Here is a 27,959-nt window from a genome sequence, read left to right as displayed (position 1 = left end):
AGTCTGTATACAGCTTTCTATCCAAGTGACTGAATTTTGTATTAGAGATCAGTTTAAAACTGACTTGTGATAGCCTCATCATTCTTAATTGATTGTAGGTGAACCCAATCGGAATGAACGATTTCAAAACAGCTCTAACTAGAGTTCGTTCCAGCGTTGGACCATCGGATCTCGACAATTACCTCGAATGGGACAAACTGTATGGATCTGGGTCTACTTAGATTATTGTTTTCCATATTTATTCCAACTCTGTCAAACGTAAGCCGATTGGAATACGCTGCAGTTAACCAGCGATAGGTGCTCAAATATGGTAGTTTAATTGAAGATAAGTTCTAAGTCAATACAGTCATTACACCCAAGAATTATTTATGTATTTGTTTACTCTTGAACATAAAATGTGACAATAATAATTCATAAAATAAATGTATTTTCTTTAAATTAAATCATAAAACCGTTTGGAAATGCTTACCTCACTTCAATAAAAAAATCCTGAAGTAGCACTTCAAATGGCACGTAAATCGCTTTGTAAAAAGTGACCAGGAGCAAAATTAAATTGAAAATTCAAGTTTTTATTCAAATCCTCATTAGAAAGGCATAAATTTCACTTTATTTATCAATTGATGTTTTAATGTATCCTATAAATTTAAATATACTTGTGAAACAATATACTATTTTCTTAGTATGATAAATATTATGAAAATTAATGAATATAGTAATATTGTTAGCAAAAACAGGTGCGAATTAATATTTTTGCAGTAATTAATAGTACTGAATAAAGCTAATTTTCATACAAATATCACTTACAAGACAACATATAAGATTGATGTACATGGGACTCAATTTCAAGCAAGTTAAACACAAAATAGTTACATTATTAATTATTGAGATTTACTGTGAAAACGTTCTTCACTTTTGCTTTTAAAGCATTATTGATCGGAAAGTATTTTTCCAAGAGACAGCAACACTTTGACTTGCAGCTCGACTCGTTGTGGTTCTTTGTGGCCTTCCAGAGCGGCCATTGTATTCACATAGCCGTATCCGAGCACAAAGCCACACTTCACGTCTTCGTTCGGTGCTAGAGTTTTGTCTGGAGTAATGCTGAACTTGACTGCCGCTTTATTGCTCTTCCTCCAAACTACAACCCTGTAAAAATAAAAATAAATTCATAATTCAGTAAGATACAACATTAAATTTAACATTGTCAGATTTCAGTGACATAGAAGATGAACAATTGATTATAAATGCTGCTGAAATTCGTGTTTCTGAAGAAATATTTGAGGATAACTCACCTGTAGAAGTCGATCCACCAGAAATCAATGCAAATGAAGAACTTTCACCCAATATTTCTGGCCCCAGCCACCATGCTAGTCCAGAACCCATGGATCTCTCAATGAATCAACCAGATGCTGTTGAACAACACAGCAGGAAGAGGAAAAAGAAGAGTCAACCCAAACAGCCCAAGAAACAGCCCAAGGCACTAACCAACCCCACCTACAAAGGAAGGAATAAGCCTAATCCAACCATTTGGTCAAATACTCCTCAATCCACAGCTGGAAAGCCAAGAAAGAAGAACCTCATCACGCAGCTCCCTGGACCAATAGGACAAGCCAAACAAGCAAAGAGTGAAACTGAATGCTGGAGTTTATTTTTTCCAGACACTGTCATTCCAAAGGATTGGACCATACCATGTTAGTACCAATACAAGAGACTTGGTGAACAGAATGGTGTCTCACATTGAAAACACTGGCCGAAACATTACATGTGATAATTATTTCACTTCAATTCCTGTAGCCCAAGATCTTCTGAAGAAAAACTTGACTTTGGTAGGAACTATTCGAAAAAATAAGAGTGAAATTCCAATTGAACTCATAGCTGATAACAAGGAACAGAAACGTCCAGTATATAGCTCAATGTTTGCCTTCACTTGGAATGAAACGCTTGTCTCATACAAAGCAACCAATAAGAAGTTTGTGTTGTTGCTTTCAACCCTTCATGAGAGTGATGAAATTGATGAAACCACTGGCGAAGCTTGCAAACCATCAATAATCACCTTTTACAATAAAAATAAATGTGGTGTTGATGTCAGTGACGCCATGCAAAAGGAGTATAGTGTTGCTAGAATGTCAAATAGATGGCCATTGACCATGTTCTTCTTCGAGCTGAACGTTGGAGGTATAAATTCCTATATTATATGGAAAGCCAACAACATGAAAGATGCTGATAAATTGCCTCCAAGGAAAGACTTTTTAGAAAAGCTTGGCTTTCAACTTATCTTGGACCATGCACAAAGAAAAGTTTCAGCTACTTATCCAGTAGCAAGAACTATAAAAGACAGGCTTGTTGAAATCTTCAAGTTCCAGCCAGATAGAGGAGATCAAGCAGAACCGGTTGTTCAGCAAGGCAAATATAGTGTTTGCAGCATCTGTCCACGACGGAAAAACAGAAAAACCACCATCAAGTGTATCAACTGCAACATTCTGATCTGCAAGGAGCATACTAGATCATCATGCGTGAACTGTGCAAATCAAGACCATGAACAACAGGCAGAAAATAATGGAGATGACTAAGCTGATTTTTTGTCTTGTTCTAATAACAGTATTTTTTCTATCAGTAGAAGTAGTAATCTTATTTCCATGAAGATCATTTCTCATTACAATTTTTTAGAGGCTTATTATCATAATAATTTGACAATATTTTTAATATTCAAATAATATACAGTTCAGTTTTTCAACTAAATGATTTTTCTTTCAACACCTTGAAAGCTGAGGCGGCAATTTGCTAACGGTGCGTGCTCTGAGGTACTGGAAAGTGCGGCAACTTGCTAACATGGCGTGCCCTTAAGTACTGTAAAATTTGAAGAAAATGCAGACAAAATAAAATATCATAGAAACAAATTTAAGTTTACTTTTTCTGAAGATTGAATGTATCTACATGAAATTGGAAGTCTTGAGGCTCTCACTAATAAATAATTCAATTGTATTGATGTGAGAATACTGTAATTACTAGCACCTTGAACTTGCGTGAGCAAATTGCCGTCGGGGCGTGTTCTCACGTCACAAAGTAGGGGCGTGTACTCACGTGTTAATGGTTTGGAATTCTTGTTCCCACTAAGTCTGTATACAGCTTTCTATCCAAGTGACTGAATTTTGTATTAGAGATCAGTTTAAAACTGGCTTGTGATAACCTCATCATTCTTAATTGATTGTAGGTGAACCCAATCGGAATGAACGATTTCAAAACAGCTCTAACTAGAGTTCGTTCCAGCGTTGGACCATCGGATCTCGACAATTACCTCGAATGGGACAAACTGTATGGATCTGGGTCTACTTAGATTATTGTTTTCCATATTTATTCCAACTCTGTCAAACCTAAGCCGATTGGAATACGCTGCAGTTAGCCAGCGATAGGTGCTCAAATATGGTAGTTTAATTTAAGATAAGTTCTAAGTCAATACAGTCATTACACCCAAGAATTATTTATGTATTTGTTTACTCTTGAACATAAAATGTGACAATAATAATTCATAAAATAAATGTATTTTCTTTAAATTAAATCATAAAACCGTTTGGAAATGCTTACCTCACTTCAATAAAAAAATCCTGAAGTAGCACTTCAAATGGCACGTAAATCGCTTTGTAAAAAGTGACCAGGAGGAAAATTCAAGTTTTTATTCAAATCCTCATTAGAAAGGCATAAATTTCACTTTATTTATCAATTGATGTTTTAATGTATCCTATAAATTTAAATATTAATTGTGAAACAATATACTATTTTCTTAGTATGATAAATATTATGAAAATTAATGAATATAGTAATATTGTTAGCAAAAACAGGTGCGAATTAATATTTTTGCAGTAATTAATAGTACTGAATAAAGCTAATTTTCATACAAATATCACTTACAAGATAACATATAAGATTGATGTACATGGGACTCAATTTCAAGCAAGTTAAACACAAAATAGTTACATTATTAATTATTGAGATTTACTGTGAAAACGTTCTTCACTTTTGCTTTTAAAGCATTATTGATCGGAAAGTATTTTTCCAAGAGACAGCAACACTTTGACTTGCAGCTCGACTCGTTGTGGTTCTTTGTGGCCTTCCAGAGCGGCCATTGTATTCACATAGCCGTATCCGAGCACAAAGCCACACTTCACGTCTTCGTTCGGTGCTAGAGTTTTGTCTGGAGTAATGCTGAACTTGACTGCCGCTTTATTGCTCTTCCTCCAAACTACAACCCTGTAAAAATAAAAATAAATTCATAATTCAGTAAGATACAACATTAAATTTAACATTGTTATCAGAGATTTTTTATGAATTAGAAACATAATAGTATGTAGTTGTAATAAATAGAGACCATTGAAGAGCTAGAATAATGGCTTTTATTGACTAAAATGAACTGAGATAATATAACAAACTTTCTGATGATTTAGAATAATTCAAACAACTGATTCATGACATATGATTATCATATCATTCTTCCCTCCCAGTAGTGGAACCTACCGGGGCCAATCTACGAATGTTGACAGAAACTTCTCTTCCATCAGAAAGTCTTACTTGAGCGACATGAGGGTTCAAATGAATAATTTCTACCTTTTCAACTTCAGGATCATGCTTACTGCGTCTTACAAAGGTCTTCATCCATGCCTCCTTGGCGTTGATCAGCCAGGATGGCAAGTTTGTCATAGACGTGGGATTACGAGGATGAATGAACATTCGCTCGTGAGGTGTGCAATTGATGGTCGTGCAGAGAAGCGAGCGAATGCTGCTTAGTGATTCTAAGAGTACCTTTTCCCAGTGAGAAGTATCCATGTTCCTGGACCGTAGGGCTAAACGGATTGTCTTCCAAATTATTCCATTGTAGCGTTCCACCTGTCCATTACCTTGAGGGTTGTAAGGTGTTGTGGAACTGGTAGCTACACCCTTGGACATTAAGTAATCTTTGACATCTTTTGATAGAAAACTGGTCCCTCTATCAGTGTGTATGTATGAAGGATAGCCGTATGTGGTGAATAAGTCATTGAAATTTTGAATTACTGTTTCTGATGACATGTCTCAGGGACTGTGACAGGGATAGGCAAAGGGAAATCTCGAATATTCATCCACAATAGTGAGGATGTACTTGTTTCTAGTTGATGATGGCAGGGGTCCTTTGAAGTCAGTGTTGATCCTTTCAAAAGGCCGAGTTGCTTTTATCAATTTTCCTTTGAAACAGTTGAATCTTGGCTTCAGCTCTGAGCAGATCTTGCATTCCATGCAGACTTCTCTGATGTCATCTACCGAGTATGGAAGGTTATGAGCTTTAGTCCAGTGAAAAAATCTTGTGATGCCGGGGTGGCAGAGGTCTTGATGATATTTTATCAAGTCTTGTTTTGATGTGATACATCCCATTATCACACATGCTCGAGAAAGAGCGTCAGCAGTTATGTTCTCTTTTCCAGGTCGGTAAATGATCTCATAGGTGTATTGAGATAGCTCAAGGCGCCACCTCATGATTTTTTCGTTCTTCACCTTGCCTCTTGCCGCGCTACTGAACATGAATGAAACAGATTTTTGATCAGTAATAAGTTGAAAGAAACGACCAGATAAGTAATGACGCCACTTCCTAATAGATTCTACAATGGCATATGCCTCTTTTTCAACTGATGAGTGTCGTTTTTCACTTTCGTTTAGCATTCGTGAAAAGTATGCAACAGGACGTTCATTGTAAGATAGTGTTGCTGCTATGCAGAAATCTGAGGCATCAGTCTCTACAGTGAGAATGCCTCCTTCATCAAAAACATGTATTACAGCTGCAGCTACTTCTTTTTTAAGATCTTCAAAAGCTGCAAGGGCCTTTTTCTTGAAGAGGGAAGAGCGTACAGTGTGCAAAGGCATGAATTTTACTTGAAAAATTTTGTATCCATCGAGAGTAATGTGCGAAGAGGCCCACAGTTCTCTGAAGAGTTTTGAGATTAGGAGGTGGGGGCATATTAAGTAGAGGCTCAAGGCGTTCGGGATCTGGACGTAATGATTTGTTTCCAACTAAAAATCCTAGGAAACGTATCTCCTTTTGACTGAATTTACTCTTCTCCTTGTTTATAGTAAGTGAGTTATTTGAAGCTGCTGCAAGAAACCGTTCAAGATTAGTGTCATGTTCTTCTTTTGAATTTCCACAAATTATGACGTCATCTAAATAAGCATAGGTATCAAATAATTTCTCTTTTTGTATGAGTGAATCAATTACTCTTTGAAAAGCTGAAACACCATTAGTGACACCAAAAGGAATACGACAGAACTGATAAAGTTTCCCACATGCTTCAAATCCTGTGTATTGCCTTTCTTCAAGTAAGATTGGTACTTGGTGATATGCGGATTTCAGATCTACAGTACTATACCAGGAATACTGAGGTATTTTGCGTACTATAATAATTGGTGCGGGAATGGGCACTTTTTCGGGTAACTGTAGAAAAAAATAATTAATCAGTTAATAATTTTAGGTTATATTGTAAAAAAATTGGGATAGAATTGTCTGTACGCTCTTACTTACAATTGAGATACTTAAATAGATAGATCATAATCACCCGATGCTATGGTAGTTTAAATTATTTTGATTTTTTTAGAGAAATGTTTTCATGGTAAGAGGGTTTTAGATAGACTTAAGTCATCAGTTGAAGCCAGGCTATTCTTGTTCCTAACCTTTTTTCTTTCTCATTGATAGAACTACATGAAATGCTAATAATTTATAAACAGTCTATGTTGAAATCATAATCAGTGTCCAAGAGCCCAAGTTTACATGAGTTGTTATAATTGTAGGCTCGAAAGGAGATGGTCAGCAGACTGATGTCAAATGAAAGGAACAGTCTCCGCGACACAGATATTGATGAGATTGCACAGCTTACTGACGGGTATTCTGGAGCTGATGTGAAAAACGTTTGCCAGGAGGCTGCCCTAGGTCCAATACGTTCAATCTCATTCACGCAAATCGAATTCATTTCACATGACCAGGTAAAAATTATGGCTTTTATTAGTTTTTTTTATTCGTATTCTATTTAGAACACATAAAACGGGCGCAATAATAATAATACTAATGTGATAAATCTCTGAATATAAATGTCACCCAAGCACTATTTTTATAAGAAACTAGGAACTTAGTTTCACAATAAGTTCTCCTATTCAGCCATTAGAGATCGTTGAAATGGTCCTCCTATTCAACCGTAAATTGTATATTTACGGCTGATTAATGGTTTGGAATTCTTGTTCCCACTAAGTCTGTATACAGCTTTCTATCCAAGTGACTGAATTTTGTATTAGAGATCAGTTTAAAACTGACTTGTGATAACCTCATCATTCTTAATTGATTGTAGGTGAACCCAATCGGAATGAACGATTTCAAAACAGCTCTAACTAGAGTTCGTTCCAGCGTTGGACCATCGGATCTCGACAATTACCTCGAATGGGACAAACTGTATGGATCTGGGTCTACTTAGATTATTGTTTTCCATATTTATTCCAACTCTGTCAAACCTAAGCCGATTGGAATACGCTGCAGTTAACCAGCGATAGGTGCTCAAATATGGTAGTTTAATTGAAGATAAGTTCTAAGTCAATACAGTCATTACACCCAAGAATTATTTATGTATTTGTTTACTCTTGAACATAAAATGTGACAATAATAATTCATAAAATAAATGTATTTTCTTTAAATTAAATCATAAAACCGTTTGGAAATGCTTACCTCACTTCAATAAAAAAATCCTGAAGTAGCACTTCAAATGGCACGTAAATCGCTTTGTAAAAAGTGACCAGGAGCAAAATTAAATTGAAAATTCTTTAATTAAATTGAAGTTTTTATTCAAATCCTCATTAGAAAGGCATAAATTTCACTTATTTATCAATTGATGTTTTAATGTATCCTATAAATTTAAATATACTTGTGAAACAATATACTATTTCTTAGTATGATAAATATTATGAAAATTAATGAATATAGTAGTAAGATACAACATTAAATTTAACATTGTTATCAGAGATTTTTTATGAATTAGAAACATAATAGTATGTAGTCAAATCGTTTCTACCACTGAAGATGCACTAAAACTTGAGTTTCTCATATTACGTTTTTAATCTATACAAGATAAAGAAAAAATATTATCAGTTTACAAGATGCCAATGAAATTGTTTATTCCACACTTCCAACACATAACCATATTTTTCTTAGGGATGATTTTATCTTGAATGTGTTAAATGGATTTTGATAACATACAATCATATCAGTTCATGATTGGATAGATCGGTTTCGTCAAGCATCAATAAACGCACTATAAGCAATAAGTGTATCAATAAAATACTAGATCACAATTTCAAGTAAGTTGGATGCTCTATATTGATAGACTTAACCCAGGTTAAGTAATTTCATCGTACTGTTTTGTCATGTCTAGTTCGTTTTGTTTTCGAGGCATTTATTCCGGTATAACACGCCACTTGACCATAATTGAACTTGATAAATTAATTGTATTACGTGCAACCGGGAATAATTTCAATAAGTAGGCAAATTTAAGAATGTTTAGCGAACTAGGTTATACGATGCAAGTATGCTATCAATTATACATATAGAGCTTGGTATTAAACAAGTATTTGATCTGAAATTATTGAAATCGTAAATTTTACAAATGTTATTCAATCATGGAATGTTGAGTTTAATTTTTATTTTGTTGATAAACTGCTCAATCTAATAATTCCTTGAAAGAAAATAATAATTGGATAAAAAAGCATCATTCAACCTACTCTGGATCATCTTGGAAGTTGTGTGTTTCTGCTGAGTCATCATATTCGGCCGCATCGTCGCGAGGAGGCAGCACAATGCCGCAGGAGGGCAGCTGCACTGAGGCACTCACGTCGAGGCAGACTCGGCGAGGAGGCTCGTGTAGAGTGAGTTGTCGTGTCAGCGAGGGCGGCAGAGTCAGGCTCGAACCTCCACTCGTGTTCAGGGCTCCAGGGGTCAAACTGGTTCTCTGTTCAATCATAAGTTACCAACATTTAGTTCATCCAATTTCAGTTAGGCGAAATATTATTTTTGTGTTGTGAAATTCAAGTTGAATTTTTTATATTTTTAGAAATTGTAATTCGTGATTTGGTTCTGAGTTCAATATGTATAACCAACCTTGAGTTATGTTCACTTCCTGATGGAAGAGAAGAAGATTTGAATACATTTATGACTGTTGAATCTTCCCGCAAAGTATTTATTTCGATTAAATGCAATACAAACTCGTGTTCAGAGCTCCAGTTTTCTGTTTCACCCAATTTCAGATAATTAGATAATTTGTGTTGTGAAATTCGAGTTATTTTTTTTTAGAAATGTAATATTAGTTTTATGGTTTGGTTCTGAGTTCAATATGATTGTATACTTATCTGAGGAGTTCATAATTTAAGTTTTGCGAATTTAGTACTACTTGGGAGATTTGGAAATGAACATAACCTTGAGATAGCTTATTTGAAATTAGGAAGTAAAACAAATTTTATACATTCATGACTGTTGAATCTTCCTGCAGTGTTTATTTCGATTAAATGAAATATAAACCCGGACTTCAATACTATACAATTTCACAATTAAAACAAATCAAGTATTCTGAAATCAGACACTGGTGTTAAATTTGTCCATGAAATTTTTCAATTAGCCATACCACAATGAAGAAAATGCCAATGACTGATAAAATGAAAAGAAATCAAAATATCAACCATTCTTTAAGGAAAGTAAGATCTCGATTCCGACTTTCATTTTTTGTATTCATGAGCACTCACAATACATTTTTAAATTTTTCTAATTTGATTATTTTACAATTGACTTCTTTAATTGGCTGCTTCAAGAAACTCTTGAATAGTTTCCAACAGTTAGTGTTAATCTGTAGTAAGTGTCGTTAGTGTAGAGAATAATGTGAAGTAAAAATGAATTAAAATTGATAAAATGACCAAAACGGGATTTTAGGATCGGAATTAAGGTGTTTCATAGCATACCTGGGAATCCTTGCGTTCGCGTTCTTCACAGAGCTGCACCTGTCGCTCCCAAAGCAGATCCTCCTCCATTGCAGACGGCAGAGGTCGAAAGTCCACCGAAGTCAGATGCTGCGTCGGGTTGCACAGGCGAACCACTATCTCGCTCGGCTCTCCTGCTTTCAGCTCGCCAATCGACAACAGAGTTATCTCTGGGATGTGGTAGCTACAAACAAATAGTAGGATTTGTCACCAACATTTGGCTGTGGCAAATCAACATAAAAGAGAATTGAGGAAAAGAGAGCAAGATGACAACTTCATGGGCGTAGCCAGGGGGCCTCACAAACAATTTTCCCAGAAAATGTATACATGTATTTGTTCCAAATACATGAATACTAATACAAGAAAATATAGGCTATCAGTTTAAAAATTAGATAAATGATATATTGTGATTATATTGATTGATATAAATAAGAAATGTTTATTATTAATACATGTTCCCCTCAACATAAGAGCACCAGTATGTGCATGAAATGCTCACACAGTATGTTGCAGAGTATCAACGTTGTCATGTATCATCAAATCAAATTGAATTCAATGCCAAGGTGTTCACTACAGCAACTATGATTTCTGTAATTACTGTGATATTTACCCTACATTTAAGGGGGTAAGGGGAGCGGGGGAAATGGTTGCAATTAGATCCACTCTTTGTGATCCAGTTCTTTTGGTTCCCCCAAACTCTATTCGTGGCCACGCTCTTGGACAACTTTGAAACGAGATGGAAAAATACACAGATGACAGCTACACCAGTAGAAGCAAAGGTCGTATAATATCAATTTTTACTGGATGATAATTTCATTAGGAAATCTTCCATTAGGAATAGAATGCATTCTAGCATACCAACTTCTTTGGTAGACATTGATAATTCTTCAATGGAATGTGAATTAAGTTAATAAACAAATTGTGATATTACACTCTCAGGCTTGAGGTTTACACAATTCAGAGTTCAAAATTTTTCTGAAGCAAAATATAACTTCACATCTTGAAACTAAACACCAATAACGTAGGTAACGCACCTATAACATTTAAGCTCCATGATTATTATTTTTTAAAACTGATCGGCGAAATAAATTCATCTTACAATATTAATATGATAAAAACCATAAGTTTATGATATAAATTATATTTTCTTGATATATTGTGATTAAGAGAAAGTTGAATGATTCATTGAACTAGAACAAGTTCTAGATTGATTAAGTTTCACGATTCCTTTGCATTCTGAAAAAACACTAGATTTAAAAACTATATTATTTGAAATACTCAATAAATTTACTGACTAAGCAGCTAGTTGTATTTTGAATCTGATGGAGATTGGGTTGTATTCCGGTTTGTAGACATTGTGTTCACATTGGCGACAGCGCTGCGAGCGCTTGATGAATAGATGCTTGTGGATTGGCCACATCTCACTTGTGCGTTCAGGCTGGATGTCAGGCTGAGAGAAGCGCTGTGAAAGTGTCGTCACTGCAAACAATAACTACGTTTCACTACAAACATTCTTTATATCAATTATTCCACATCATATATTCAGACATTTTCCATAACAAAAAAGCTAGATTCGTGTAAAAGTAGTTGAGCATCAAAACCACATTAAGTATAACATCTCATCTCATTATCCAATAATCACAAGTGAATACTTTTAAGGTAATTATTAAATTCCACATATATATTCAGGCATTTTTCATAACAAAAAAACTAGATTCATGTAAAAGTAGTTGAGCATCAAAACCTCTTCAAGTATAACATTTCATCTCATTACCCAATAATCTCAAGTGAATACTTTCAAGGTAATTATTAACATCAATACTCTGTTCTGGCGCTCGAGTATTGATGCTAATCATGACAATATAAGTATTCGGTTGTGGGATGAGATGATATATGGCCTAAAACATTGTTTTTCATCTGTGGTCTAATATCAATGCACTTGGAGGAATTTGAACATCCGATTGTTCCAGTATTAGTATAGCATAGGTTGATAGGGCGATATCTCAGAAGGCCAACGCAATTCTCAATATTATTGACATACATGAAGAATTACAATAGAAAACTTGATGACTGGATGAAATATATTAATGCTAGAGATTGATTACATATTGATGATGTACGTTAATGTTTCTAATTACCTTTGGTTAAATCTGGTGCCGTAGTGAAAATGTCAGATGGAAGTGGCTCGACTGTTTCTGAAGCAAGTGAAGGCACAATTGTGGGTAGACTGGTGAGATCTGCATCTCTGCCAAGGGGGAGGCTTGGAAGGCCAGATCTCTTTCGCACTAGAGCTGCAGTCATGCCCAATTTCTAGAAAATAGGAAGCCTAGTGTAATGCAATGTAACAATACATCAAGAAAAATATGGATGCTTACAAGATTTTTACATACTGCAGAGAAAGTAATATTCAAAAATAATTTACGATTATATTAATAAATAATATGACCACGATATTTAAAAACTTGATAGGATAGTTTCTAGTATAGTACAATGAGTTACTGACTGAATCAAATGCAATATAATTCCAGGATAAATAATCCAAACAAAATTCTCTTAGAATTTGATTTCAGTCATTATGGAACCACCATAAATTGTGAATTAAATAAAATCGAGGGCTACTCCATACAAAGGACTAAAAGCCATAAGATTCAGCAACTTAGAATTTTTGGAAATGCATCTCGAGTTCTAATATTGCAAAATATCTTCAATAACCATCTCCAAATAAATAAATAAATATTAAACAATCGCAAAAATCAATAATCCGAGATGTAAAACTTACTGAGAAATGAGAAAAATTTCTTCTTGGAGTGTGAAATATTTTTTCTTTATCGATGCGTTCCTTCAGAGCCAAAACTTTGAAATATTCTATGAGCGAGGCGATTGTTTCACTGTTCTCATTTTCCCGTTCAGGCCAACGCCCAGTAGCTGCAATCAAAATAATACAATTACAATTAGGAATCAGAATTAAGGTTAATAGATCTCCTGAACTAGGAAGATATTGAATAAGATTTTGTAGATAAGCTAAGTAATAGTGAATGAGTATTTTAATTGTGAGGGACTCATTTGAATTTATCGTCCATTTATTATTATAATTATTTTTGACGGGACGGATTCAAGGATCCAAAGGTTCAAAGAAGCGTCAACCGAAGCTTATTGTGTTCCCAAGTAGTATGCTAGTTAGGCAAACCAATACCTGTGTCCTTTACAAGAACCAGGAGTTTTTCCCTATGCTAACATCCCCATTAATCACATGGTTGCTTGTCGCAATCCAGTCTGATATGCTTGGCAGTCTCTTCAGACTGATTGGTCCTCGTGACCTACGTGAGTTCCACTCCTGGCCTTCTTTGAAGATCCTTCCGCTGAGGAAGGGGTCGCCAAGTTGCCTCTGGGGCGCCTGACTACCCTTGAATCAGCCTCTTGACCCACATTTGTGCCTGGATTTTCACCCATCTCTGGTCTCTTGAGTATTTTCTTTTTGCCCATCCGAAACTTTGCAGGGTCAAAAGCCTCACCTCTCCTAAGAAGTTTTGCCTGTACGGCCGCCCTTCTTTGAGCAGTGGTGAGGTTTGGTCTCTCCACCCACAAACTCGTGACCTACGTAATTTCCACTTCTGGACTTTTTGTAGGGCGCCCGGCCACCCTCGACTCAGCCTCTTGACCATCATTTGTGCCTGGAGTTTTACCCATCTCTGGTCACTTGGGTTTTTCTTTTTGCCACTCCGAAACTTTTCAGGGTCAAAAGCCTCACCTCTCCCAAGAAGTTTTGCCTGAATGGTCTGAGAAGCTCATCCTTCCTCTCCAGTTGGGATGATGTGATTGAGCTTACATCATACATGTCGTAATCAGTAGAAGCCTTCTCAATGTTGATAGCCTCTACATAAGAGTGCAACGGAGCCTCCTGTGTTCCTGAAGCACCCATTTTAGTTTAAGGAACCTGCCCTGATGAGGCAGATCCCGTGAGTTTGAAGGCAAGGCAACTTCTGGAGTTGCCTTGAGGTTTGGTTTGTTCATGTGGTTCCCACGAACAGCTAGGGAAGTGGAGTCAACCCAAACAGAGCCCCAAATGTCCAGGCAAGGCTGAATACTACAGGAGGGCGCCTGGTATCCTGCAGGCACCGTTAGAGACACCATATAAAAGTACCATCCATCAGGACAATCCACATAACACCTTGGGTTGGCCTAAGAAGAAGTAAGAATATGGCCAAGGAAGGCCGACAGATAGAAAAAGAAATTGGCACAAAGCTAAGTCAATGGGAAAAGTGCCATTCTAGAAATGAAAAGTCCCAAAGCATATTAAGGACCAAATTCACCAACTTGGTTTGAGCGCCAGTTGATTTTAAATAAACAAAACATCATATTACAAAACCAATTCAAAATCATCTGACTTAGAACCGACTGCCCCGCTCAAACCTTAGTTTTCGTTTTTGGTGGATTTGGGCCTAAGAAGAAGAAGAAGGGTTTTGGAAAGGGGGTCCCTTTTAGTCGCCTCCTACGACAAGCAGGGATAATGTGGGTGTATTCTAGTTTTCAACAAATTCTTAAGTACGATGTTCGACTCAAAGCTCCCCCAACCCACAGGGGGATATCGTACATTTAGTTGAGAATGAATCGTGTGCTGAAACCTACCAGAGGCCTGATCAGGTATGGCAACATCGCGTGATGTCCATCGGCAAAAGAAGCAAGCCAAATAATACAATTTTGAAGCTGTTTTTGATCCATCTTCAGAGCTTCTGGTGACTGATGTTGCTCTTATCGACAACGTATGGAAACAATGTGGACAATCATAGCAATTAGCACACCTGAAAAACAAACGCCAACGTAAGTTCAAACCAATTGCGAATTGTTTAGATAGATAACCTTACAACACACAGTAATTTGATTCGAAGAAAAGTATTGATAAAATATATTCTACAATTTTATGAAGATTGTAAAAAATATTCCTATAGGCTAGGATGCCTACCGTAGTCATATGCAATAATTTATTATCATTACACCAAACGTTGAATTTTCACTGAGAACAATGCTTGTTATGTACGAGGATATTGGGAGGGGGCATGATGAGAGAGAATTTTTAATGGTTTTTATTTTTGCGGATGTCTACATAGGCATTGAGCCTCTGCTTGGGAAATGAAATGAGTGCGTTGGGTTACTGATAAGATCCATCGTCCATGCCTACCGGCGGGATTCGAACCCACGATCAGAAAGAGCGTAGCAGGCTGAAGTATCAAACTCCAGACCACTACAACGCAGCAATGATAATTTAAATAATTAATAGAAAAAGTAAATGGAGTGGAGTGGACATGCAGATGTGGTAAGAATAGTGGGCAACAAGATTTGTCAGCCAATATATGTATAACATGACTTGCTACATTATCAAGGCTACTGTGGCAATTTGTGGCAACTCCTTCAGTTTTGCCAATGAGCTGAAACAGTCGCAGACTGTCCATTATACAAGACGGCAGATCGTTAACTTTTGACAACATATTACATTAATTCCGCTCATCTATTTCATCTTAATATTGGATCAATATTCACATACGTCCTATATCTGACAAAGTGATAGAGTCAATGATGAAGGAACAGCTGGTGGGCCATCTTGAGATAGACAACTTGTTTGTGAGAGGCCAGCTTTGAATTTGTAGAGATAAATCTACTACAACAGCGTTCTCATCGCCTGTGGAAGGCATCTTGGATGCTTTTGAGGGTAGAGATTCCTTGGAATTAGTGTTTGTATTTGAGTAAAGCTTTTGACTGCACCTCTCATGAATTGTTACTGTAATTCTGGTGAGGCGCTCAACTCTCTTCAGTCCTAGCTTTAATAATATAATAATAATAATAATAATAATAATAATAAATTTGTTTTATTGACCAATAAATACATTTGTACAGTACATTTCAGGCCTCGTCAAAAGTTCAAGATTACATGATGTAAGTCACTAGCATAAATACATTTTTCGTCAACATCTTATTCTTAATAAAACTTGAATGAACATTTTCAATAATATCAGTAGGTATAGCAAAATATTTCGAAACATTACATTTACACAGCATATAGATAAATAGCAATTCGTAATATATTAAAAGAGAAACACAAAGACTAACACTACAACTAGTACTACTATATAAAGTCATAACATAGTAATCACAATACTATTCTTACAATGTAAGTCACATTTTTATTCTAAGTAGAAAACGTTATATGCTATCAATTAAAAACTCTTCAGTAGAGTAGTAAGCCTTTTCTTTTAGCATTTGTGAAATGGCAACTTTAAATTTTTCTTGAGGCAGGTTCTTAACTTCAATTGGTAGTTTATTGTAAAATAACAACTGTAAATAGGGGTAGCTTTTCATGCTCTTACTCAATCTGAGATTTGGTTTCATAATTTTTTCCCTATTCCTAGTATTGTAAGCATGATATTCATTATGTTTGTGAAAGTTGTTAGAATTCTTCTTTACACTTATCAAATTGGAATATATATATAGAGATGGCAGAGTCAGTATACCCAGTTTGATGAAGTGAGGCTTGCAAGTTTCTCTTGGGGAAAGGTTCAAAATAGCTCTAACTGCCCTTTTCTGCCATATGAAAACTTTTTTATGTGTTGGACAATTGCCCCACATTCTTATCCCATAACTAAGATGAGAATGGAAAAGTCCGTGATAGGTCATCAACAATACTTGCAGATTAACAGAACTATTTAATCTCTTGAGGAGGTATGTTACCCTTGAAAGTTTTTTACAGAGACTATTCACATGTTCCTCCCAACAGAGTTTACCATCCAATATTACACCTAGTAATTTGACAGGCTTAAGATTATTGTGGTTCAGAGTATGCCCTAATGTAAATGTTATTTTCTCTGTTTTCTGCTCATTTAGTTCTAGGTCATTAGATAAATACCGTGATTTTGCCTGATTCAAGGAAATGTCAAGTTTATCCTGAAGTTTTTCGATTTCAACATCTGATTGGATTATTGAGGTGTCATCAGCATACAATACAGAAAGACCTGGTATATTGAAACTGAAATCATTTACGAAAACCAGAAAAAGGAAAGGCCCAAGGACCGATCCTTGAGGTACACCTGTATTTATGTTCAATACATCAGAGCATTTACCTGCACACTTTACCATTTGTTTTCTGCCAACCAAATAACCTTTCAATAGCCTTAACTCTCTATCAACTATACCATAATGCTCAAGTTTTTTGCAGAGAATCACATGTGAAACTCTCTCAAATGCTCTGCTAAGGTCTAATAGGGTTGCCCCTACTGCACATTTATTTTCAAAACATCGATGTACAAAGTCTACAATTTTCTCAACAGCGTCTATTGTAGAGTGACCTGGTCTAAAGCCATATTGATGGGGATATAATAAGCCATTGAAAATGAAATATTCATAGAGTTGCATTAGCAGACAAAATTCTATTATTTTACTGATGATAGGCACAAGAGCAATTGGTCTGTAATTTTCAGGATTTTTTGGATCTCCTTTTTTCAAAACAGGTGTAACACTGGACACTTTCAAACAATCCGGAAAGTAGCCCATGACAATAATAAAATTTATAATATATGTTAGAGGAAGCAAGGTTGAGTCAATTATTTCTTTGATCAAGTAATTAGACATTCCAAACACATCTTCACTACGAGAATTACTCATTCTATTAACAATGGATTTAACGGTTAACTTATCAATTGTCTTAAGTTTAAAATTGTGTGAAGGCTTTGGAGCATTAATCAGAAAATTTTGAAATGACGTATCAATTTGGTCCTGTCTATCATCCAACCTTCTGGTTGGTACATTAACAAAGAGCTCATTCAATACATTTGGAGAGATTGGTATTGGTTTTTTACAAGCAGGCATGAGATTAGATTCTCTCTTGACTATTGACCAAGCAGCCTTACACCTATTATTAGCATTTGCAATAAATTCACTATTTACCTTTATTTTCGCTTGTTTCAACTTGAGTCGGTAGTGCTTTCTTATTTATGAGAGAATACGAGTTTTTTCTACGTTGTGAGTTGAATAGGCTATTTTGAAAACTTAAATTCAAGTTTTCATAACCTCAAAAGTATATAAATTTAATTAATATCAGTTTTCTTCTTCAGCTGCGTTTACAACAAAGTTATTAACAAGTAAATAACTTAATCCTTAAGCATTTTGTTAATAACTTTGTTGTGAACGCAGCTTTAATCGGCATCATACTTTTTAGTTGTTTTTATACACTCTACATTGATTGACAACTGTTTTTATCTCATTTTCCCATTTGTAGGTTGGATTGTACCTTCAATTCAAGTTGAATTTAAAAGTCAAACATGTTCAATATCATCTACTGAATTCAACAAAACTTAGGTCAACATTTTTATAGTGGATTTAAGTTTCTGTTCTTGTAAACCTGACTTTAAGTTTAAAAATGTCTTTATTTTACACAAACGTCACGAAAACTTGACTAAAGTAAACGCCTCTTTAAGGTCGCTTCATAAGGAATATGTTTAATTGAATGAGTACAAGACACAGGACATGATATGAACATTGAAAAATGTAATTCTAGAAGAGCAAGCTCAATTAGATTATTGGGAGTTTGGATTGATATCAAGCTGTGAAGGAATGAGCATGTATTGCAATTATGTTCCAGGCTTTTTAGAAAAATATATCTTGTAAGAAAATTGAATACATTTGTACCAACAGATTATCTAATTACAGTCTACCCACCCATTGTTCCATATAGCCCAGTCAATAAAGGTTTTTTCGATCCGAAAATTAAATAAAAGCTGAATCTTTCACCATCGATAGAACCCTCCCAGAGGGTCATTCTCCCAAAAGTCCCAAGAAATCCCCTTGGATCTTTCCCCCCTAGCCCCCCTCAAAGTTGAAAAATGCAGGTAATCACGGAAAATTAATTATCTCTGTACGCATTGATCGGAAACAGTTCTATTATATGCCATTCGATTCGTTACATTATGGACTACAATATTAGTTGTATTAATTTTTCCAATAAAATTAACAGTTTTCTTGATAAAATAATATATGTGTAAAAATTTAGGGGGTTTGCGATTTGATTTTTTTGTTTTCTTCGATTAACGTCAAAGCAAGTAGTTTTAAAGAAAAATGAGCCGAATAATTAATGTAGCCACTCTCATTGCAAATCCATTGATGTATATTGCTATGTATTTGCGATTCAAGTTGACGCTGTGGAAGGGGAAACAGCCGACGCGGCTGACTCCCTTCACCATAGTAAACGGAATAATACTGCTGTCTACATTGCATCTCATTTACACTATGGCGCTCGAAACAATTAATTTTGTCTATTGTTTTGACATGCGCTGTATATAGATTTTCACTTTTCAATACTCTAAAAAATAATACAATTTTCTTGATTTAACCATGCTCATGATAAAAATCAGGATTTCGTTGTTTGCTCACAGAATTTATTATATTAATTTGAAGTGTGCCTTCTCCATACGAGTCAGAGGTAACACAATTTGATAACTCTAGTTTCAGATATTTATGTTTTTCAACGAAGTTTCATGATATATTTTTGTCCGACTCCTTCATCTTATCCTTATTTTGTGAAAAATGAAGATTCAAAATTTCTTTTCATAGCTTTTCTTGTGTTTTATCTTGTTTCATCACTCTTTATAATTTAAACACTTGATAATGGAATGAATATCATCAGATCACGTGAACAAAAAAAATAAATATAAAAGGGAGAGATACTACTATTATGATAACACTGTACTCCTGATAAGTTGAAAATTTTCAAGCTGAAAGTAGATTAATTTATTGCACATTAATTTGTGATAATATTACCAATATTATCACATATAGTGAGAACGAATTACTCTGAAGCTTTCTATTCTCACTGAACATGAAGAGGCAATACCAAGCCAGAATCGCAGTTCCGTTCAAATCATTATTATCAGAGCTTTCAAATTGATGCTATGTAACTATGGATGTTATCTCCATCTCACTATTTCATTATTTATCCTTATCCTGATTCAGAATAAAGTAGTTGATCTCTATAATCACAGAAATCAATGTACGGTACCTATAATAAATAGTAAAAATAACAAAATTTCTAGTAATAATGCAACTTTTTCTAGGTACGAATTTCAAGGCTTATAAAATGACTTTTTCTCAATCACAGGCAGAAATTCCAATGATCATCATAATAGTAATTTAATGAAAATTGTTTGTATTGTACATTGTTCGACGTAAGATAAGCTACATCTTTAATGTAATCAACGTATTTAGGATTATCATGTTTATGAATGAAAGCGAGACTGTGATAGAAGATTAGTCAAACTGAAATATAAACATTATATACAATGCATTGATCAACTATAATTACAAATGATAGTATCAAGCCGAAATGAATTGAGCAACTGAATTTCAAAGTTACTATCCACTGTTCAAATCGCACTGCGATTTCCTTTTACCTCCAAATGGATTGAATTGTCTCACTCTTCAACTTAACAATTATTGTAAAAAAACCAGTGGAATGTGAACGTCATCCAAATAGCATTTGAATTTCAATTTTCAGATCATGAAATTCATAAAAAACTAATTCTTGAGATAATAGTGATGAATTGCAAACAGTGCAAGTAACATTGATACAAAGCGATACAAAGAAAATCAACATCGATTAATTTAATACTGGACTTATCAAATTTATATTACCGTTAATTTATATTATTTATAAAGCTTATAAAATGTAAAACCAACATTTTAAATTTTCTCTACTGGAGCAAAACATCGATAGAAAATAAAGAAGAGCCAATTATAAGCACAATATACTTGTGTACTAGAATTCACTTGAACTAACTCATCACTTCAACCCTTCAATGATCACAATGAACTAGAATGGTATAAAAACCATGAAATTGATAATCAGGTTCATTTTTCAAATAGCTTCACCCAACTAAATCTGTGAATGCTAAGTCATAAGAAATCATGTTCAATAGATTTAATTTGAATGCTTCAAATAGAAAATGATCTATTCTTTTGGTGCCCTAATCAAAATCAATTTCAATCAACATTAATCGACATAAAGAAAAGCTTCTGCCAACCTTGTGTAATGAATGACAAGATGCGAGTGGAGGTGAAAAATCGATATGTTAACAAAAATAATAGAAGATGATGAATCATCTTTCAATTAATCTTATACGGTAGGGTACTTTGTGGTTAAATGTGAAACACTTTCATGATTTTCCTACATTTTATGCATGCTTACTCTTCCTTAATTTGTATGTTTGCATGGCTTTCATCTTTAGAATCTACTGAATTTTCATATTGGACTGTCTAAATAATGTAGATTCAATTAGTAAGAACGGAGGATAAGCTACTTTACAGAGAGAATCATAGGAAGTTTCAACTCAACAAGCCCAATGTATAAATTTTTTTATGCCTCAGCCGTCATATATGTTTGGCTCAACTGGAGGTATATTATCAACCTGGCTTGGAGAATATTAACTGTAGAAAACAGCAAACACTGCAAGCTATGATTTTTCAGGCAATTGCCACTGTTAACACTATTGTAATCTATGATTTATCTCAGTTTTTGACATTCATAACTTATGATAAATTTTAGCATAGAATTATGATCATACACACAAATTTTAAATATGTATTATATTATGTGATGGTATGAATATTTTATCGGTTGCAAACAATATCTTTGTCTGTCATAGAATGCATGATTTAGCACATATATAACGACAAAATGATTTTAGAGAATTTAGAGAATTAAAATGTGGAAAATTAGTTTCATCGCGTGTCAAAACAATAGACAAAATTGATTGTTTCGAGCGCCATAGTGTGAATAAGATGCAACTTAGAAAGCAGTAGGCCTACTACTGTATTTTACTGTTTACTATGGTGAAGAGAGTCAGCCACGCCGTACCGCGTCGACTGTTTCCCCTTCCACAGCGTCAAATCGAATCGCAAATACATAACAATATACATCAATGGATTTGCAATGACAGTGGCTACATTAATTATTTGGCTCATTTTCCTTTAAAACTACTTGTTTCGAAGTTAATCGAAGAAAACAAAAAAATCAAATCACAAACCCCCTAAATTTTTACACATATATTATTTTATCAAGAAAACTGTTAATTTTATTGGAAAAATTAATATAACTAATATTGTAGTCCATAATGTAACGAATCGAATGGCATATAATAGAACTGTTTCCGATCAATGGTTACAGAGATAATTGATTTCCCGTGTTTACCTGCATTTTTCATGTTTTAGGGGGCTGGGGCGGAAAGCTCCAAGGGGATTTCTTGGGACTTTTGGGAGAATGACCCTCTGGAAGGGTTCTATCGATGGTGGGGAATTCAGCTTTTATTTAATTTTTGGATCGAAACTGCTTTTTTGGACCTTCATTGACTGGGCTAATAGTCAAATGACTAATGAACTTCTACTAACAGACTAACTAGCATAACCTGTTTCACGGCAACGCAAAGGTGATTTAAATGAATAAAATTTTAGATCGGTTTCGAACTAGCTGGTTGGTCTCAAGTAACTTAAAATAAAAATTGAAAGCAAAGCACTTCTCCAATAAGAGCGAATACAGACAGATCTGGCTTCTGGGAACTGAGACAATCACTATTACCAAAACATGCGAGGTGTTATTGTACAATATTGTAATCTAAACATGATTAAAAATGGCATCAAGGATTCAAATCCCAAATCTAGTAATACTTTTTTAATACAATAAAATATATTATATTCACCTGTATTTTTTCAAGCGGGCTTCAGCTGATGGCAAATTTTCCAAACAATTTGAACAGTAATGAGAATCAACCTGCAATAAAGCAATTAGCAAAGATTATAATATTTTTGTTTCATTTTTATAATATAAAAAATAATTATATTACTTAAGCTAATTCAATTGGTTTGAATACCTTCAAGACTTTAAAAGTAGATTATGTGAGATGTAGGAAATAAATAGCACTGACAAGAGCTTTTCTTTTTTTCCTATAAACATACTTCTAATTCTATCTCTTCACCGCGATGTTGCAATACATAATTAGATAGGGCATAATTCAGGCAGGCGTCATTAAAAGTATGATAAAGAGCACATCAGACATTTTGATATAATATCAAATATAAGATTACAGACCTCAATAAAGATAGGTAACAGATTATAAATTAGATGAAGCCAGGAAACCTAACGGAGGACAAGAGCCTTAATAGACAGCCAGTACTCAGTAGCAGAGATCACTCCAAAAGAAATACATCATCCAATAGAACAAGTGCTTGAGATACCTCTCACAAAAATGCAGCTGAAAAATTCAAATTATTCATAGCAGAAACCTACAGATCTCCGAATCCTGGAACAGTGAGTATCTCACTCGCCTTGGATCTTTATTGCACGATTACTCAGCAAAATCACAAAAAAATCTTATAATCGGTGAGACTAATATTGACACACTAAAAATAGGAAGTGTAGGCCTTATAGAGTTGAAAAACATCCTAACTCAGCACGGTTCAGTGCAATCTACCGGCAACCAGAATAACTCCTACTTCAGCAAAAAGTATAGATGGCTGCTATCATAACATGCCATCCGACAAAATAATGGTATCTGTACAACAGACTCAAATCTCGGACCATAAATCAATACTATGCAATAACAAAGCCCACAGGCTAGAGCATCCGATACTGCACAACAAAATTGGATGGAGCACCAGTACTCAGCAAACTCAAAACAATCACACATACAGACCTGCGCAGCCTTATCAGAAGTTGAAATCAATCAATTCCGCAAGCTATGACGATATTACAGGCAAAATGTTGAAAAAGCTGTGAGCATGAGCTGAAGACTCTTTTACTTAACATAGTAAATTCATCCATAGAACAGGCAGCCCCTCCACAAAGCCTTAAAATATCTAAGATTTTTCCAAAATATAAAAAGGCGATAAGACAGATCCTAAAAACTACAGGCCAATTGCTAACCTCCCACAAGTATCTAAAATAATGGAAAGTGCTATCTATTACCAACTCATAAAACATCTTGAAGAAAATAATCTAATAACCAGGCACCAATATGGATTCAGAAAGGGATGCAGCACATCGACAGCGGTCTCGGGGCTATGCAACAACATAAACAAACTATGGGAAGAGAAAACACCTGTGACTGGTATCTTCATCGACCTCCAAAAAGCTTTCGACAATTTGAATTGGGATATACTGAAACAGAAACTGAGAGATCTCAATATAACTGGAAGAGCTCTCCAATGGTTAGATAACTACCTATCTTACAGAACTCATGTCGAGTTAGATCTCAATAAACAAAACAGCATTATCCAGTATAAATCCTCACTCAGAGCAGTAAACAGAGGTGTTCCCCAAACTCGGAACTTCTCTTATTCCTTAAATAAATAAATAAATATATATATATATATATATATATATATATATAAACAACCTCCCAGATGAAATAGATAGCAGAAACAAGTGCATACTGTTTGCAGATGATACTACTATACTTGTACCACACAACCAGGAGCCAAATGTAATAGTCAAAGCACTGAAAGAAGTCACACAAAAATGCAATAGACTGGACCTCACTATAAATAAACAGAAAAAAATACACATCAAATTCCAACCTACAAACAATAGCCCGGAAGTTTTCCCAAAATGCCAAACCTCACATACAATATTCTTGGGAATCATCACCGACCAGAACTTGACATGGCAGCCCCACATTGAACAACTAAGTAAGAAGTTATCATCAGCAATTTTCGTAATTTAACGACTGACAAGTTTAACAGGAGAAAAGACAGCACTAACTGCATGCCATAGGCCCTGTTTGCCTCCCACATGAGATATGGCATAGTAGCCTGGGGTTCAGCATCACAAATACACCTCAACAAAATACTAATAGGCTACTACAAAAGAGAGCACAAAGAACTATTCTTGGAATGAACATAACAGAGCACTGTATACCACTCTCCAAGAAATACAAACTACTCACCGTGATCCAAATATCCAAAGTCTTGATCGTTAGCCAAGTGTTCCCGGATAGATCGCGTCAAAAATAAAAATAATAACTTTAAACTTGAGAATCAAGATGGCGTGGCATCACAGTCCCTCAAAGCTATCCCCAAGGAAATCACTGATACTGTAATTGCTTCTTTCAATCAGCCACCTTGACAGCCTCTTCTTGAAAACACCAATAGGAAGATCCCTCACCGAGCCCGGCAGCAGGTTGAACATTTTGAGAGCCAACACTGGGAAAGAGTCCTTCACTTTTGACAACCTACAGCGTGGAATCTCCAGCGTGGAAACTGTGGCCTTCCGCGGGTACCGTATGAATGCACCTGACACCTACTCATCATGTTAGCCCTGTTTATCTTCACTGCAGTAAGTGAGGCCAGTATGTACAGCCAGAAGACGGTGTGCACTTTCAGGAGTCTGAAGATGGGTCGACAATGGGCAGCGAAGTCACTGCAGGTAAGGACACGCAGTGCCTTCTTTTGAAGAAGCAGGATGTCATTGGCATGCGGAGAATGGCTCCATACTGCACATGACTGCCAAACACAGCTTGATACATCATTAGAAGTCTCTTGAGACTCAGGAGGCTTCTTAGCTTTCTTAACAGGAAGATTACTCAAGACAGTCTCCTGCATACCTGGTCAATATGCGGCTCCCAACTTAATTTGGCATCGATTCCAAAGCCAAGCAAAGTGACCGCTTCGTCCATTGGAGCGTGGGTGCCAAGAGTACAAAGCATCTCCTGTGTCTTGGCCTCGTTCAACTTGAGTTAGTTTGCAGCAAACCAGTCTTCAGCCTTGGAAAATAGCTCCTGTGCACAGCGTTTAGCTTCCAGGGGTCCACTGCCCTTACCAACTATGGTACTATCATCAGCAAACAACAGACTAGAGAATTCTGAAAGTGAAGATTGTTGATGAGTATGAGAAATAACAGCGGCCCAAGCACAGATCCTTGAGGAACTCCATGTGTTACTCTCCTTTCCTCTGAAGTGGCACTCATCACCGACACAACCTGCCTCCTGTCGCTTAGATAGTCCGCCACCATGCTGCATGCACTGTCCCCGATTCTATACCTATGCAGCTTGTCCAGCAGGATGTTGTGTGACACGCAGTCGAAGGCTTTAGTCAGGTCACACAACACAAGGTCAACCGATTTGCGCTCCTCGAAAGCCGCATGAATTCTTTCAACCAATGAAAGCACTGCAGAGGTGGTAGATCTGCCTTTCCTAAAACCATGCTGCATATCCCCCATAAGGTTGCTCCTTTCCAGATACACAGTCAGCTGCCTTAACATGGAAGTTTCAATGATTTTACCCAACACCGGTACAATTGATATTGGTCTGAAGCTGCCTACATCAGTGCGATCACCCTTCTTGAAGATCGGGACTGTCTTTGCAATCTTGAGGCAGTTGGGAAAAACACCTTCCATGAGGCAGCCGTTGACCAGCGACAGCAGAGGTTCCATCAATACCCATATCAACTTTTTCAACAGGAACACTGATAGGCCATAGACGTCCTGGCTGTGACTTGTCCTGAAACCCTGAACAATGTTCATCAGGTCCTCCCCACTAATGAGTTCAAAACAGGTAAACCTATGATGAGACAAAGGGACAGACAATGCTGGATCTGCCATAGATGCTGGTAGACCTTCAACAATCTCAGAGACAGCATCAATGAAAGCATTGTTGACCTCATCTGGACTCTTTTTGCATCGAACCACTGGCTTGGTTTTATCTTTTCAGTACATCTCTCAGTACATCCTTGATTTCATTTTCTTGATCTCTCAGTACATCCTGGAAGCAACGATTCTGGCAAGGAAAGCAAAACCACCACAGCGGGGCGACAAGTATGGATACAGAACAAGGAATTCCAAAAACATAGACCTTCCACAACACAGACTGAAAAAATATGGAAACTCGCCAGCCTATGCGGGAGCCTACTCCCATAACCTGTTACCGGCTACCTTGAAGGCTCTGGAAGACGAAAGGCTCTTTTCTGCTGCATTGAAGCATTATCTGACAGCCAGGCCGTACTATGCGCTGTCAGAGTACATCCGGGACCACACCTATCAGCATCTGGCAGGACATGCAGCAGACAACATTCACTGACCTGCTCAATCATGAGGAAATATTGACAATACCCCGGTCACCGGCTGTGGCGAAGACAGAACAAGTAGCAAGTAAGTAAATAAGTAAGGAGGTAGCCTAGAATTCAGGTGGAGCGTTGTTACAATGAACAAAACATTGAATCCTATAAAATTTAAAGACAAATATTTATTCTTTTGCAAATAATACTCATAATCTTATTGCTTATGCATATGCAAAGAAATGGAATGATTGAACAACTATGCCTCGGGGCCCGTGCAAAACTCAAACCCACGACCAAGCAGCGCTAGCAAACAAAGGAATGACGTTCGATCGCCTCAGTTTACTAACCTAGCTGGCAAATTTTATTTAATATTACAAGTATTTGTAATCAATAGGAAATAAACAGTACTCCTAGAAACAATGCTGATACGGTACCCTGATAAACATATTTATTTGAGTTGGCAATATTTTTTCTGTGAAAACTCAAGTAGCATATATTGTTAAATTATAAAACGTTTACCTCATGACAAACACAGTAACCGCAACGCAATTTTAGGCAATGCCGACAAAAATACATTTTAGTTATTGGTTTTAGTAAACCACACGAACAAGCATACTTGACATAATTTGGCTGCGTCAAGTAAGCCATTTTAATATAGAAGTTATGGAAAAATGAGCACCAATTCAATTCAACTAATATATTTATCACTACATAGTAGAAATTATATGGGATATATGATTTCCAGTTTTAAATGTAATTGTGAAAAACTCCTCAGGTAAAAGTCAATAATTACTTTACTTCTTTTACTTGGTTACCACTTTAAGGTTATCATGATTACTTGATAGTTTAGTCTGCGTACACTG

General features: G+C 35.8%; 3 protein-coding genes across 4 annotated transcripts in view; 2 read left to right on the top strand and 1 right to left on the bottom strand.

Annotated features, from left to right (window-relative positions):
* Positions 1-689, top strand: part of LOC111046908 (fidgetin-like protein 1) — a 54,928-nt gene extending 54,239 nt beyond the window's left edge. Inside the window, exon 13 of the mRNA XM_039440346.1 lies at positions 99-689. Coding sequence (XP_039296280.1) covers positions 99-221 — 123 coding nt within the window. The 3' untranslated portion in view covers positions 222-689. The remainder of the gene's footprint in view (positions 1-98) is intronic.
* LOC111046909 (dynactin subunit 4) lies at positions 361-27,931 on the bottom strand. 2 transcript variants are annotated; one of them, XM_039440362.1, is made up of 9 exons: positions 27,616-27,931; positions 22,746-22,816; positions 14,641-14,813; positions 12,794-12,939; positions 12,153-12,324; positions 11,310-11,493; positions 9,997-10,198; positions 8,770-8,996; positions 361-1,143 (listed from the first exon to the last, which is right to left on the bottom strand). In XM_039440362.1, the coding sequence occupies exons 1-9, from the start codon at positions 27,742-27,744 to the stop codon at positions 927-929; spliced, it is 1,521 nt and encodes a 506-aa protein (XP_039296296.1). In that variant the 5' UTR covers positions 27,745-27,931; the 3' UTR covers positions 361-926. The 2 variants fall into 2 exon arrangements, with proteins under 2 accessions (XP_039296296.1, XP_022188249.2); XM_022332557.2 differs by lacking the exon at positions 361-1,143 and adding an exon at positions 3,471-4,242.
* Positions 6,802-7,713, top strand: LOC120354110 (fidgetin-like protein 1). The gene is made up of 2 exons (XM_039440378.1): positions 6,802-6,990; positions 7,350-7,713. The coding sequence occupies exons 1-2, from the start codon at positions 6,811-6,813 to the stop codon at positions 7,470-7,472; spliced, it is 303 nt and encodes a 100-aa protein (XP_039296312.1). The 5' UTR covers positions 6,802-6,810; the 3' UTR covers positions 7,473-7,713.
* Positions 27,932-27,959: the final 28 nt, after the last annotated feature.

The sequence above is a fragment of the Nilaparvata lugens genome, chromosome 1, assembly GCF_014356525.2.
Source record: "Nilaparvata lugens isolate BPH chromosome 1, ASM1435652v1, whole genome shotgun sequence".
Taxonomy (NCBI): Eukaryota; Metazoa; Arthropoda; class Insecta; order Hemiptera; family Delphacidae; genus Nilaparvata; species Nilaparvata lugens.
This window is presented reverse-complemented; position numbering and strand designations above follow the sequence as displayed.